The sequence below is a fragment of the Pteropus vampyrus genome, unplaced genomic scaffold (assembly GCF_000151845.1).
Source record: "Pteropus vampyrus isolate Shadow unplaced genomic scaffold, Pvam_2.0 Scaffold6, whole genome shotgun sequence".
Lineage (NCBI taxonomy): Eukaryota > Metazoa > Chordata > Mammalia > Chiroptera > Pteropodidae > Pteropus > Pteropus vampyrus.
In genome coordinates, this window is record NW_011888787.1 from 5487275 (window position 1) to 5503428 (window position 16154).

General features: G+C 37.8%; 1 protein-coding gene across 1 annotated transcript in view; it reads left to right on the plus strand.

The window, feature by feature from the left end:
• The first annotated feature begins 50 nt into the window (after window positions 1–50).
• Window positions 51–16154, plus strand: part of PHTF1 (putative homeodomain transcription factor 1) — a 44701-nt gene continuing 28597 nt past the window's right edge. The window contains exons 1-2 of the mRNA XM_023534955.1: window positions 51–170; window positions 794–850. Of these exons, the coding sequence (XP_023390723.1) occupies window positions 126–170; window positions 794–850 (102 nt within the window). The 5' untranslated portion in view covers window positions 51–125. The remainder of the gene's footprint in view (window positions 171–793; window positions 851–16154) is intronic.

Below are 16154 nucleotides of genomic sequence, written 5' to 3' on the forward strand. Positions count from 1 at the left end.
GGAGAGGCTGAGAGCAGCGGTTTTTGAGTTCTCCCCAAACTGAGAGAGTACCTTTCAGCAGCTGGTCTCACTGGTTTTCCTTCCTTTTCAGTGAAATCCCATTCTCTGGCTGGCTGGAGACACAGATGGCCTCAAATGAGAGAGATGCTATATCGTGGTATCAAAAAAAGGTAATGTCAATGTTTTTTTTACGTGTAAAGACGACTTCTTGCACTGAGCTCTCACAAAGCATTTCACGTTAGTTTCGCCTGCGCTTGATAGTGCCAGGCAGCTTTACATGATAGCTCCCAACATAAATGGAAAAACTGATGGACAAGGTCATTAGAGCTTTTAAACCCAGTTCCAGGTCTTAGAGTAAGATTTTCAAGTCACCTCCCTTCTCCAGGCTGCATACACAATGTCCCAGCAATGCTTTGAAAGTTTGCCTCTGATCAAACTGCTCATTTTTCAGACATGAAACTTGTATCTCCACACTCAGAATGGCACTGTCAAAATCTTATTGAGTTGTCCTTTACCTTTTCATTCCTCTCTAGTTTTCCTTAAGAAGTGGAAATATCTTTTAAGGTAATATTTGAAATATTTTGGACGTTGCTTTTTAAATTACTTCTAGATCCACCTACCTTAGGACTTTCAAGGAAACAGTCCTTGGAACTATTAATTTATTTGAACTCGGAGAAGTGTAAACATTTTCCAGATATCATACTGATATTTAATAGTGTACGGCTTTTGTGAGGTTTGATCTAAATGAAAGGATTTCCTTTGCATCATTTAAATAGCCTGCTTCCTGTTTCAGATTGGAGCATATGATCAGCAGATATGGGAAAAGTCAATCGAACAGACTCAGATTAAGGTAAATTGATTTCTTTGATTCTAGTTTTGTTTATTGCATTAATGTAAAGAGTAGATTGTACTTTTAAAAAAATTGCACTTACTCACTTCGTATGGCATAAGGCAGACATTACTACAAACAGAATGAGAAATGACCTTTGGCCTCAGTTTGTATGATGAATTAGAAAGCAGATGGCACATGTACGGAACTAAGGCTTTGTAACCCTGGCCTTGTAACTCCAGCCGGTTTTACTTTGTGGCACTGCAGGCCCAGTATTGCCAGAGCATCAGAGTTTTCAAGAGAAGCTGGAAATCTAACTTTTTTATGTGAAATATGCAGGGTTTTTTTTGTTGTTGTTGTTGTTGTTTTTTTAGAGCATTCTCTTCCTCTGCCCCTCCTACCCTTTCCCCTGTAAGCCAAATAAAATCCACTTATGGCCCGAATCACCTTTTCAACTATTGGTTTAGAGTATGATCTTAAATTTTTCAAGTTCTTAAACTTTTTTTTCTACACTGCTGTTTAGAACTGAGCAAGGTTCTTGGGGTTATTTCATGCTAACCAAGCAACCAAAAATCTGTGTGTTTAGAATGCCAATTTATTAATTTATAATAGGGGAGGGGGGGTAAATAATGTCCCGAAGTCAGGGTTGTGGGGTCAGCATGTATTTCCAATTAGTCATGGAAAGGTTGCTTGGTAGCTAAAAGTAATTGGATAGTCATGAGAGATGTGGAAAGGCCTAAATGCCATCCTCGTTCCTAAAAGAATGTCTCTCTCTATGGACTTTAGTACTTAAATCTACAGATTCAGGGTCTCACTTTCTCAGAATGTGCTGAATAAAGGCTGCCTGATTCATATTTTTGGACCTTTCCTTTTTTAAAGATTTGCTGCAGACCTATTAACATTTATTTAAAAAAATATGCATATATGGATGTAATACAATTTAATAGTTCTCTTTATGTCCAAGTCACTTTGGACTGGGACCTGGGATGTGTGTCTCGCTGATGAAATATACATGTAACCAACACTTTTAGAGTGCATTCTCTCATAGACGAATCAGCTAGAAAGTTGTTTTAACTACATGGTACTTGGCTAAGGTTTTCACAATTTTGCATAGTCCTTGATTTTTTATATTAATAGGAGATGGGGTTAGGATGAATAAATGCCCAAATTATATTTCGTAACTCTCTAAATTCTCTGTTGTTCTTTTGTGAGCTGCTAAAAGGTATCGATAGTAAGTATGGTGTAAGGGAAAGAGCACAGAACTGGGAGTTAGATCTCCTTTTGTGGTCTCCAGCTGTATGATCTTGAACATGTACCATAGTTTGAGTTTTGGTTTTCTTATCCTTAAAAGGATTTTACTTTGTGCTATAGATTTCCTTAACTACCTCCTTCCCCTACTCGATTTAAAGGTGTCCTCGACTCTTATTTCCAAGCCTTTTTATACATCCTTCCCTCTAGTATACTGTGTCAGAGTTACTTGCTAACATGAGCATCATCATAGGCCTCAAGGGCAGGAATTGTGTTTGTATCTCACTCTTAGAACATTTTGATTCGTAATAGGAACTCTGTGTTGCTGTGTTTAATTGAACCTCATCTATTATGTATATTTTTATTTATTGTTCTCATAAGGTAATCAGCCTAAGAACTCTTTAATGTACACTTTTTAATTTAGTAGCAGTGGAAAGAATAAAATTAAAGACGACTAAAAATTTACTGAGCCGATGTACCAGCATGTCCCAGGTACTCAAAATACAGTCAGCAAAGTAGACCTGGCTCTTCATGAATTTCATGGTCTAATGGTGGTCGAAGAAAAGTCCAGAGATCTTTTTATATATGTTTAAGTCTTAGACAAAATTGACCGAAGTATAGGATATATAGAAGTACTTAATACAATTTAAAAGCAGATTACACAAATATAAATATTTCAAAAACATAAAAAATTAAAAACAATAAAAAATGAAATAGATCACAATACAGTAAAATTGGAAATTAAATAATAAAATATAATTCAATATGATAAAAGATAAAATTCAAAATATTAACTTGGATCGTGATAATGTTATGAACTCTCCACAAACGTATATTGAGCTACTCTGTTTAAGGCACTTTGCTAGGTACTGAGCACAGGAGAAAAAGCTTTTACAAACAGAAGTACAGAACTTGTTTAAGGGAAGAGCAAGTAGCCCAATCTGATTGGAGTATAAAGTATATTGATAAGATGATAGGCTAGAAATCACTTTAGCGCTGACTTGACTCTTAAGAACTTTAGATACTGTTCTGTAGAAAATGGAAAATTTTTCATGGCTTCTGAATAGAGGGGCCACATCATTTCTGTATTTTTGAAGGATAGAAATAAAAATATAGACATAATAAAACCTACGAAATTTTTCCAAGGTAATACTTGATGAAATTATATCACTTTAAATATCTATATTAACCAAAAAATGTCTAGATTGACCAGGAAGAGTTAAAATGATTCACATATGAAGAGTTCACATATGAAGAATCTAGCGAAAGAAAATAAGTCAAAGTAAAGAAATGCCAAAAATAAAACTGAGACAGTCATTATGTATTCTTCATTTAACCCACTTCCCATTTAGAAAAAAAAGTGCAGCTCTCTGCCAGCGTTAATTTTACATAAACACACTCTTTGAGGCTGAGGCAAATCTGACTAGTTTTCAATGTGAAAATAAAATATAAAACTGTTCTTGAAGTTATTTCTAAACAGAACTTGTCTCTGATCCTAATGTAACAGAAATGTGTACATAAATCGGATTCATCAAGTGAACCTTCAGCTAACGATTGCTCGAGGACAACGTTAGCATCCTGCTTAGGAAAGCTACGTTCTCTAGGATTTTAGTAGTGGTATTTCTATTTACAAAATATAGCGACTCTCAGTTTCAGCGACTGAGAATAGCTATATTTTGTAAATAGAAATACCGCTACTAAAAACAATGCTATATATAGAATGTCATTTGTTTCCAAAGGCTATCGATTTACTAGGGTATTATGAAAATAATAATAAAAGTGAGCCATTTCGTGGCAGACTTTGGGGGTGAGGTTAGGACTCTATCTGTGAGTTATCTCGGGGTAAACGCAGCCACAAGTGCCACCGACGAGTATTCTCAGGGCAAATGAGAAATAGGTTAACAAATATTTGTTGAGTACCTACCTACCATATATGTCAGGCAATAGGCTAGGCGCTATGTCTACATAATGCGCAAAAACACTTTTTCTCTTCATGAAACATATAGTAAAGTGGGACAGAATAATAAAAGTATCCTAATAAAAATGACTTTGTGATGGAAGTGTTCTAAAACTTGTGGTGATGGTTGTACAACTCTATAAATTTACTAGAAATCTGCCTAATTGATTACTAAAACTGTACACCTAAAAATTGAGTTTTATTATGTATAAATTATATTTCAATATAGCTACTTCCTTAGATCCTACCAATAGAAAAGAAAAATAGAAATCATAATGTAGTACACAAGAAATTATACATATTCCAAATGAAAACTGTCTTCTAAAATTTCTTAATTGAGAGAATATATTAAACTTCAGGTCTAACATTATTATCAGTAATGAAGCTCATCTTAGTCCCCCTCCGAAAAAGATAAGCAAAATATTCTTTTATTTTTAAATATTTTTCTTTTGTTTTTTTAACATTTTTTTCTAATGTTAGAATAACAAAAATCAGTGTTTGAAAATGACATGACTCTTACCTAGAAAATTAAAAAGGCTAATCACAAGCACAGTGTATTCGTAATATTTTGTTAAGCTAGATGGTGGGTACATGACAGGTGCAACTCTTTATTAAGGATGACAGTTTAAATATGTGCATTAATCTCCATCTGATCTCTTCTGAAACACCTCTCAAATTACAATGAGAAAAATATATCATCCCACAAGTATTAAAAGAGTGGGAGAGAAGACTACAGTAAATGAGAGCTATTAATAAAAATTTAAAAGTTGCAAAGTGGATGGAAAGTGAAGAAAGTAAGAACATGTCTATCATGGGGAATGACATTAAGAAACAAGTGAATTCCCTGTGTAAAACCCCAGTATTTAATTTCTGAAAGACGCAAGAAGCAGATAGATGCATGAGGTATATCTGCAGGTATGAGCTAGAACTGAAAATATTAAAATAGGATTGTTGGAGTGTATGTATAAGGGTCAGTAGGCCTATCCCATAGCCTCTTTCTTATTCTACATGGCTGAAGAGTACTTCCCTTATGTTCTTCTGATAAGCCTGGATTGAAGCTTGCTCTCTAAAAGGCTGAACCAGAGAAGTTCTGGATTCTGGAACACTAGGCAGAAATGAGAGTGGAGTGAAATACTGTATTAATGATGGAGTTTAAGTAAACGTCTGGGGGCTAGGTTTGTAATCTTCAAACAGAAGACTGGAATTTCTCTTTACAGAAACTGACTAAATAGAAAAGATCTCAAGATACTGGAAGTGAAGTGGCTGGCTACCCATTGCACACTGAACTTGCATTTGGCATGTTAGTGCCTCCCTCTTAAGTGTAAATGGATAGTCAAAGATCATCAAATAATTGAGACTTAAAGAGAAAAAAGGGGTGAAGGAATCACAGGAAAACTTTTTAAAGATAGAATATACTGAAAGAACTGAATACTGTTTTTTAGTATCGGGGTAACATTGGCCTCATAAAATGAGTTAGGAAGTATTCCTCTTCCGTTTTTTGGAAGAGTTTGAGGAGGATTGGTGTTAAATCTCCTTGGAATGTTTGGTAGAATCCACCATGAAGCCATCTGGTCCTGGACTTCTGTTTTTTTGGGGAGATTTATGATGACAGTTTCAGTTTCCTTACTGTTGATCAGTCTAGGTTTTCCAGTTCTTCCTGGTTCAGTCTAGGAAGGTTATGTATTTCTAAGAATTTGTTCATTTCTTCTAGGCTATCCAGTTTGGTGGTATAAAATAGCTTAGTATTCTTGTGTAATCCTTTGTATTTCTTTGGTGTCCATTGTAACTGCTCCTCTATCATTTCTGGTTTTATTTGCATCTTCTCTTTTTTCCTTAGTTCACCTGGAGGTTTGTCCATTTTATTTATCCTTTCAAAGTCCCAGCTCTTTGTTGCATGAATTTTTCCTATTTTTGTTCCCTGTTTCATTTAATTCTGCTCTAATTTATCATTTCCCTTTTTCTATTGATTTTTGGGCTTCTTTGTTCTTTTTCTAGTTCTTTGAGGTGAAATGTTAGATTTTTTATTTGCGGTGATTATTTCTTGAGGTAGGCCTGAAATGCTAAAACTTCCCTCTTAGTACTGCTTTTGCTGTATCCCCCACATTTTGTTAGGCCGTATTGTCATTCTCATTTGTCTCTATGTATCTTTTGATCTTTTATTTCTTTGACCCAATAGTTCAGTAACATGTTGCTTAATCTACATATTTGTGGTTTTTCCAGCTTCTTATAGTTACTTTTCAGTTTCATACCATTTTGGCATGTCAAATTCTCTCTCTCTTCCACCTGAGTCATTTCTAGATTTATATCTTCTAGATCATTAATTCTTTCTTCCACCTGGTCTGCTTTATTTCCTAAGCTCTATAATTCATTTATTGAGTTCAGCTGCAGAACTTCTGTTTGGTTCTTTTTTTGTAGTTTCAGTCTCTTTGGTGTAACGTACCCCTTTCACTGATATTCTTCCTGAGCTCACTGACCTACCTTTCTGAGTTTTCTTGTATCTCACTGAGTTATTTCCGAACTGCAGTCTTGAATTCCCTGTCATTTAAATCACGGTTTCCCATGTCTTTGAGTTTATTTTCTGGAGACTTCTCATTTTCTTTTCCTGAGCTACCTTGTTAACTTTGGTTATTTATGGTACTTGATGGATTGTTTCTCTAACTGGCATTAGAGGTATTGAAATCTTTTTTAGGTACTGTTTTGCTTTTAACAATTCAGCAGGTTGGTAAGTAGAAGTCTTTGTTTTCCAGTAGATGGTGCTGTATAGTGCGTTTTCGTTTTCTCTTACTTGCACTGCCGGGACTGCTGGAATCTTGGTGGGATGTTGTAGCCTTGGCGGTGGAAAATGCCCCACATTCCCGAGGAGGTGGGCATCCCCTCTTTGACTGAGTCACGTTGGCCTCAGTGCACCACCCAGTGGTGGGATGTAGCTGGCGATGGGGCTCTGGACGTGTGAGTTCCCACGGCACTTCCCAGCATCCAGAGGCTGCCAGCCACCCTGTCCTAGCTGAGGTGTCCCATTTGCCTCTGCAGGGTTCTACGATGGGGTGTATGTGGTGGTGGTGGGGAGGGAGGCAGATTCCCGTGCCTGCAGCTTTGTTTTTCCACTGGGTTTAGTCACAGTGTGCACCGGCTACTCAGGCTGGAATGTTGCTTCTATTCCTCTGGCCTCTCCCTGGGCTGCTGAGTGAGGGCTGTAACCTGACCCCTCCACTGCTGCCATGTCAGCTGGAGCCTGGGCAGTCCTGGGAGGGCGAGTCGGGGGCAGGTTCATGTATCTGCAGCCTTGTATTTTCCCTGGATATGGCGGCAGCTGTCAGCTCACAGCCGCCACACCTTTCCACACCCTCATCACTGGGCCGAGCCACAGTGTGTACGGGCCTCTCAGGCTGAAATGCTGCCTCTGCCCCTCCCGGCTGCCAAGTGAGGGCTGCAACCCAGCCCTCCTGCTACTGTGTCAGCCGGGCCGCTGACAAGCGCCTGACTGCATCTGTGGCTCTTCGTGTCCATCCTTTTCCCTTTCTGACTCCGCTGCTCACTCCCGCACACCACCTTCGGACATCTCAATGCGTGGATCTCTCAGAGGTGCTTGTGGAGCAGGGAACCCTTGGCTAAAGTATAGTTGTCTGATTTGTAACTTGGAAGAGAGAAACCAGTAGGTCTTCTCACTCTGCCATGATGCTTACGTCACCCCCTGGATATGAGGTGTTTTTTTTTATAAGGATTGTAGATGAAAAACGTAAGAGACCCAGAAAATAAATATAACCCAAATAAATTCATTGGGAAAAAAAAATTCATTTGATAATTGGAAGATAAGATTGAGGCATTTCCCAGAAATATAGTACAAAATAATGAGAAAGAACATAGAAAAGTGATACATTTTATGCAGGAAGGCTAACATCCAATAAGTGTTTCAGAAAAAGGAAATAGGTGTGGGAAGAAATTATCAAATAAATACCAAAAAAAAAAAAAAAATTACCAGAACTGACATACACACATTTCCAAATTGAAAGGATCTTTTTAGTGATAAGTACCTATAGTAAGAAACATTATCATGAAATTTAGAAAAATTCAGTTCAGTCTAGCTTGTCTGTTTCTTCTGTGAGTCTCTTTTTCTTTTTTTTTTTTTTTCTACTCACACAAAACACTTCTGATCACCACACGTGTGGAAGTTTTTCCCCCACACCAAGCAATTCTCTGATACCAGTTGGGTGTCGTACAAATTTAACTCAGTTCTGACACTGTCCACTTGGAGATGGTTTCAGATCCTGCAGGTTAAGGGCTTAGTCTCACAAGGCTGCTCCAACCCCACTTCAGATGCCAGTCGCAAGCAGTAGGTCTCCAGGCTACCCACAACTTCTGGCTGCAAATCGGCAGTTCCCCTGACCCTCTCCTCGGGTTTGATTAATCTGCTAGAGCAGCTCGCAGAACTCAGGGGAACACATTTACCAGTTTAAAGGATATGATACAGGCCAGAGATGAACAGCCAGGTGAAGAGACACACAGGGCAAGATCTGGCGGGGGGAGGGACCCCACCACAGGAGCTTCTGTCCCCGTGGAGTTTGGGTGTGTCGCCCTCCCGGTGTGGATGTGTTCACTATCCTGGAAGCTCTCCAAACCCCATACTATTGGGGTTTTTATGGAGGTTTACCACATAAGCATGATCGATTATTAACTCCATTTTTAGTCCTTCCTTCTCAAGAGGATGGGAGGCAGGGCTGAAAATCTCAAGCTTCTAATCATAGCACGTTCTTTCTGGTGACCAGCTCTCACCCAGGAGCCCACCCAGAGTCACTTTATTAGAACAGAAGACACTCATAATTACCCAGGAAATTAAGGATTTCAGGAGCTCTTGTGTTGGGAACTGGGGATATATATACATATATATATATAAATCACAACATTGCAAGGATATTTGGAATTAGAGTTTGAGTTAAGCAGCGAGTAGTGGGAAGGATCAAAACATCATATAAAAAAGATTGGGAGTCAGAACGCTATCAAGTCTCTTCGTAGCAACTTCTAGTTCATCTGGAAACCAGAAGACAATGGAACCTTCGAAGTTCTGAGAGAAAATGACTTTCATGGAAAACTTTATGCCTAGCCTATTAACCAAGCGTAAGCACCACATGAACATGAACACACATTCAGACAGTCAAATGCACGCAAAAACATGAATTACCCATGTGCCATCTCAGAAAGCGTAGGAGGACATGTACTGTATTATAATGAGTGAACAAACCAAAAAAGAATCCATAGCATCAGGAAAGAGGATACCAAACACAGAGGTAAGGGGAATTCTAGAATAATGAAGAGATGTCCCAGGATGACAGTTTATATCTGGCCTGGAAAAGAACCAGATCAGCCTGGAACAGGAGGATAGAAAACTGGTATAGCTCTCTTCAAGGGGGAAAAAGAAACTGATATTTCTTGTGTTTGAGCACATTACCAGCAGATTTGTAACAGTTCTAGGGAGTTTTAAGATGAATTAGTATTAGATATGGAGAAACCTTGAGTGAAAAAAAATGAGGGAATTTTAATTCTAGGACAAACAATTTCTAAGAAAGGACATGTTGACTACTTAGCTGGGAACAATATTTATATGATCATAACACTCAACATCAAACACTGATTTAACTAAAATTGTGATAAAACTATGTGGTGGGGGGAGAACTATATATAGTTAAGGAGGGTGTTTGTGTGTTTGGTGGTGTAATAATAATAATCTTTAATACTCAGCCTGTAGTATGTGTCTTGCATTATTCTAAGTACTACACACACACACAGTCTTAATTGATCCTTACATCAGTCCTATTAGGTAGATGTATTATCATTCCCATTTTTATAGGTGAAGGAACTGAGGCACAGAAAGGCTAAGTAAGAAAGCTATCTCCTCATCTTCAACAGTAATAAATAAATGGATAGCATCTAAAATTGAAGAAAGCACTGTGCACATCTTATTTAGAAACAATAAGGAAGAAATAACTACGAACGTGGGTATCAAGGTTGAGGAAGGTGAGGCTGGAAAGAGATTAGCCTTACAAGTGTTAATACAAATAAAAGTTTTCCCTCTAAAAAAAGAAAATATATTAAATGTAGTTACCTGAGTAATAAGATAGATATGTGTAATCCACGCGAGATAGATGGATAAACAGAGATATATGAATATGTATATGAATAGATGATATCTTTTATTTACACCAGTAGCAAAACAAATCTCATCAACTTTTAGGCATGAGCTTTGGAGTCAAATAGACTTAAATATGTATCATTATTATGTTAACTTTCCTAATTATTCACTCCCTTACCTGTAAAAAGATTACGTCTCCCCCTGTTGTCATGTAGCTTGCAGAACCTTCCTGTGTGAGAGGGAATCTGTCCCCAGGGGCTTCTGGATCGGTGAGCTCCCCTGTCCTGAGCCAGCCTGTCCCTTCTCTTGTTTTTCTACTCAGTGAGTAGCTAGAGTGCTAAAGTTGGGGGTCTCGAATTTTTCTATAGCTTCGTCTATCTTCACATGGATCCTTCATTTTGAATTGCCAAAACTTCTGTATTTTACCTCAGTGTCTTTTGAATATGAATACTTTTCCGAGTTCATGCTTCTAATCACCTGGTCTGACCAACTGGCCTGCAGGCCGGATCCTATGGAGTACAGCGGGCTCTGTTTTATTTATTGTCTGAGTCTGAGTCAGCTTTAGTGCAGCAGCAGCTGAGCTGAGTAGCTGCCCAGAGACTTAATAGCCCACACGCCTGAAATACCATCTGGCCCTTTACTTGTCCACTTCTGATCTAGATTACTGGAGTAACTTTATGTTTGTCTCCTTCACCCCTCATTATCACTGAAGCTGGTTGTTGTTATCGTGTTTCTGTTTCAACAAAGTTTGATTATTTTTCTCATATTTAAAACTGTTCTCTGACTTCCTAGTATCCTTCCAATAAATTCACATTCCTAGCATGATTATGATCTTTACAGTATGGCTTCTGCTTACCTCTCCAGTTTCTCTCCTCCCTGCTTTTGGAGTTCTTGAGCTTTCTTTGGTTTTTGTCATGCTGTCTTTTCTTTCTGTGTCTTCTCATATATTTTTGCTACACTGGACTCTGTACTTAACAGGGGATAAAAGACAAGTTAAATCCTGTGACACGTCTACCTCTGAGGGTGCTGAAATGTCCATTTTACTGCCATTAAAATGTCCATTTTACTACCTCTGAGGGTGCCCTTTACAGTTCTGTGGCGCTGTACTTGCCTTGTAATTGCTGTTTTATTCATCACATGCCCTAAGTTAGGGGTGACTTCCTTCTTTGTGCCTGACTATATAGTAGTTCGATTCTTTTAATGGCAGTAAAATGGACATTTCAGCACCCTCAGAGGTAGACGTGTCACAGGATTTAACTTGTCTTTTATCCCCTGTTAAGTACAGAGTCCAGTAGTGTGGCAATACCAGTGTTTTTGTCCCTCTGCCTGAAAGTAGGAACTGCACTGGTCAAGTGTTATGTTGGGGGCGTTAACTTAAAAATAGAAAGCCGACGCGAGAGGCAACAAAGCATTTGATAGTAAAAGAAAAAAAGGAGCTATTTGGGAAGCACTGATTCAGGCAGAGACCCAAATAGCATTCTGATTAGGGGACAGAGGCCAGAGGTGTTTATGTGAAAGGGAAGGGGACTGATGACATCAGTGGGAGGAAGACCAGCTAACATAGTGACACTAATGCCGAACAGCATTTTTAACTTTCAGTCATAGCATCTGCTTTTTTGTTTTCCTTGCAAACAGTTCTTTGGGCCACAGTGCTGCTTTAGGCCCAGCCCAAAGGTTATTTTGCCTCATTTTAACATTCCACAGGTTTGAGGGGTAAGACTCGCAAGGCGGTTCCTCCGGGATGGCCACACCGGCTCCATTTTAAAGTGGCTCCGTTTACATTACTGTTTTTTTAAGCAGGAGCAAACGAGAGAGGGCTGAGTACAGCCCGCAGCTGGGCTCTGCACGAGGCCTCCGGACCACTGCCCTGGCAGCTCGTGGGGGCCGCCCTGAGTCTCTCCTGCTTTCTTTGCCTGGGCTGCTGGGGAGACAGTGCGGCCCGTGAGGAAATTCACTCAGCTCTCAGGGTTTAATCCCACTGAACCTTTCAGAGGCAAGCAGCCCTGTCTGATCGGAGACAAAGCCCGTCCCTACGTTGGTAAGGAATGCACTTCGTACCATACGTACAGTGAGAGGTGGCTGTCTGGTGGTTTGGAGTGAGAATGACTGGGTTAGAATCTCTCTGCCTTGGTTTCGGCCCCTGTAAAGGGAGGATAATAAAAGTACCTCTATCTTAGGACAGTTGTGGGGACGAAATGAGTGAAACGAGTTTAATAGAAGCACACAGAAAGTGCTTAGTCGGGCTAGTTAGTGCCTGGAGCTCGTTCCCTCTTATACGTATCACAGAACGTGTAGGATAAAGCAGGAGGGTCTGAGGACAAAGCGTGGCATGTGTTTTTCATTCCTCCTTAGCCAAACACAAAAGTATATAGTGACTTTCTCATCTCTCATCTCTCAGTGGTCATACTTTATTAATGACTTCTATCCCCTTAGGCAAGAAAAATGGTGAGGGAGGTTCAGGGGGGCATTTTCCTGAGGAATCTTCTTACACTTGGCTTTACTGTCTGTCTTCCCTTTGATACCGTACACTCTGAAGATAGAGCCATATTTTGACTTAGGTATTGCTGTATGCCTAGCTCAAGAGAGAATCTGGCAGATAGAAGACACATGTTGAATATTTGTTAAGTGAATGAATGTGTTTCTGTTGCTAAGGGAGGTTTTCATAGTTTGATATTTACCCCTAGTTAATGCTAATCCTAATTTTATAACATATAGGTGAAAAGTCTAGAAAGAAAGTAGAAAAAAGAATTAGACTCTAAAGTTAAGGTACTTTAAATTTTTTTAGTTATAATAGTACTTGATGCAAATGTCCACAAGAACTATGTCTGTTAGAAAAAAATACAGCAATATTTTTACTTTTTAAATGTTAATTCTGATTTTGAATAGCACAGATAATTATTTCTCTGAATATGATTCATCTTTCAAAAATTAGAACACATATCTCTTCAAAGGGTTATTTTTTCCCTAAAATACCTAATTTTCAAATTATGATTTCTTCTTAGATATAATTTTAATACATTTAGGGTTTTAGAAAATTTTTCTCTAAAATCTGTAGTTTGTAGTTGAATTGAATAGGAATATAGTTGAATAGGAAAAAATCTATAGTTTATAGTAGAATTAGATAAAAGTTATAGTTTTATCCAAACCTATAACTATAGTTAACTAAAATTATTTTGCTGCATCTATTTAGTTAAGTAGAACTAAAGATCAATACTTGCTCAATATCTAAAATAGAGAAGTAGCAAATTACTGTAACCTTTCATTTTTACATTAATTTTAATGGTTAATATGAGATATATTAAAAACTTGATTAGGAATTAGCATGTACAAATGTTGATTGAGCATGAAATTAAAATTCATCTTTTTTGAAAGGTTTAATTAATGGTAATGAAACAAAATTATTAGACAATCCAGGAGTTTGAAATACAAAAGATAATTCACAAATTTACTTCCAATTCCTAATATACAGAAGGTCATTATGACTTTCAAATCCTGAGTTTTTCCTGTAGAAAACATTGTCTACGTGTTAATAAAATTTTGTAAATGCCTTTGGAGCAATAATGATTAAGAAGCATTAGAATTCTACTTGGAGATGTATCAAGAACTCCATGCATTTGCCTTTTAAGAGGAATGAATGTAGTGTCTAATAATATAACATTAATTGAAGGCCCTGAAAGGATTCTTTCTTCACCCTCTGAATAAAAGTTCATGACTAGGTTTCTGGTTGAATATGATAGGTTGGTTACATACATTTATAATCTCTCTCTTCTGAGTCATCACTAAAATTACATTAAAGGAATACATAAAAGGGATGTACAAAATGGATGTATCCACAAAGTCAAGGAATAAGATTGAGGAGGGAGATCTCAGCAGATGAGAAGTCAGTGCATTTTTGGAAGATGAAAAATAATGGAGGAGTGTTAGGAGAGCAGGGCATTGTCCCAGAGAGGTAAGCCAGCTGCCCTGAAGAGCTCCCCCTAAAGGCATAGGACTTGAATGCACCAGATTCTGTGTGAGACAGAGTGAGCTACCGGTCTAAAAATAGGGGATTGAATGAACTTTGTAAACAGAGAGGTTGGACTTCTTGGTCTTCTCTTCAACCTCTTAAAGACTAACAGTGCCCTTAGGCAGGAGACTGGTAATATTTCTCCTGAGAAAGTTAAGTGGACAGGCTCTGGGGGCAGTGAAGGAAGGACAGGCAGGAGTTGTGATAATAAAGACAGAATTGTGAGCCCTTTGTCTAATCTCAAAACTTCCATCATAGCAGTCTTCAGCTTCCCTAACCAAGGAGAATACTGGAGGATTATTTTATTATTATTATTACTTTTTAACATTTTAAGGAGTTGTGAATTTATTTTCTAGGTGTCTTTAATCCAGAAGACGTTAAGGTAGGAAGCAAAGTATAGTTGATATAACAGGTTTGTTTACAAATAATTTCCAAAACATTTATGCAGCAATGAGTTAATTTTTAACATGCCACTTTTGATAGACTCTGTTGGTCTCTGAGGGCAAAGAAATTGATGAAAATGATAAAATCAAACTATTTTTTATGGCAATGTTTTAATGAAGTAGTCAAGGTCTGAAAGATGGAAACATAGATGGGACCAAATGCATCAGCTCCTCCTAGGCAGAGGATGGCAATGACTAGACCTTTGGATCATTTGGACCCAGTAACCCTATTATTATTTTTAAAAAATTGTTATTTAAGTATAAAACCGTACTATATTGTATGTGGCGTAATATAGTATACAGTATTATATTAGTTTCAGGTGTACAAGATAGTGATTTGACATTTTTGTATCTTACAGGGCACTGCTCCACTAATTCTAGTAATCATCTGTCACCGTGCAAACTTATCACAGCATTACCGACTACATTCCCCTTCACCGTTTTCAACCATTACCCCCATCCCCTCCCTTCTGGCAACCATTCCTTCGGTCTGTTTTTATGAGGGTTTTTGTTATTTTGTTTATTCATTTGTTTTGTTTTTTTTAGATTCCACATATAAGTGAAACGATAAGTATTTTTGTCTTTTTCTGTCTGACTTATTTCACTTAGCATAATACCTTCTAGGTCCATCCATGTTATTGCACATGGCAATATTTCATTTTTTTATTGCTGAGTCACATTCCATTGTGTATACGTGTGCACACACACAACATTATCTTAATCCATCGATCTGTGGACCTTTAGTTTGCTTCCATATCATAGCTATTTAAAATAATGTTGCAGTGAACATAGGGGTGCGTATACCTTTTCGAATTAGTGTTTTCATTTTCTTTGGATAAATACCTACAAGTGGAATTGCTGGGTTATGTGGTGGATCTATTTTTAGTGTTTCGAGGAATTGTCATACTGTTTTCCATAGTGGCTGCACCAATTTGCAGGCACAGACAGTGCACAAGTGTTTCCTTTTCTCCATATACTCACCAATGCTTGTTGTTTATGGACTTTTTGCAAATAGACATTCTTACCTGTGTTAGGTGGTATCTCACTGGGGTTTTGATTTTCATTTTCCTGATGATTAGAGATGCTGAGCATCTGTTTCATATGTCTTTCTTCTTTGGAGAAATGTCTTTCCATGTCCTCTGCCCAGGTTTTGATCAGATTTTTTTTTTTTTTTTTGAGTTGTGTGAGTTACTTTTATATTTTAGATACCAACTGCTTATCAGATATATCATTTGCAAGTATAGTCTCCCCTTCAGTAGGTTGTCTTTTTGTTTTGTTGATGGTTTCCTTTGCTGTGCAGAAGCCTTTTGGTTTGCTGAAGTCTCATTTGTTTATTTCTGCTTTTATTTCCCTTGCTCAAGGGGTCATATCCAAAAAAATATTACTCAGACTGATGTCAAGTAGTTTACTACGTGTGTTTTCTTCTAGAAGTTTTATGGTTTCAGGCCTTACATTTGCGTCTTTAATCCATTTTGAGTTTATTTTTGTATGTGATGTAAGAGAATAGTCTAGTTTCATTTTTTTTTTTTTTTGCATGTATCTATTCA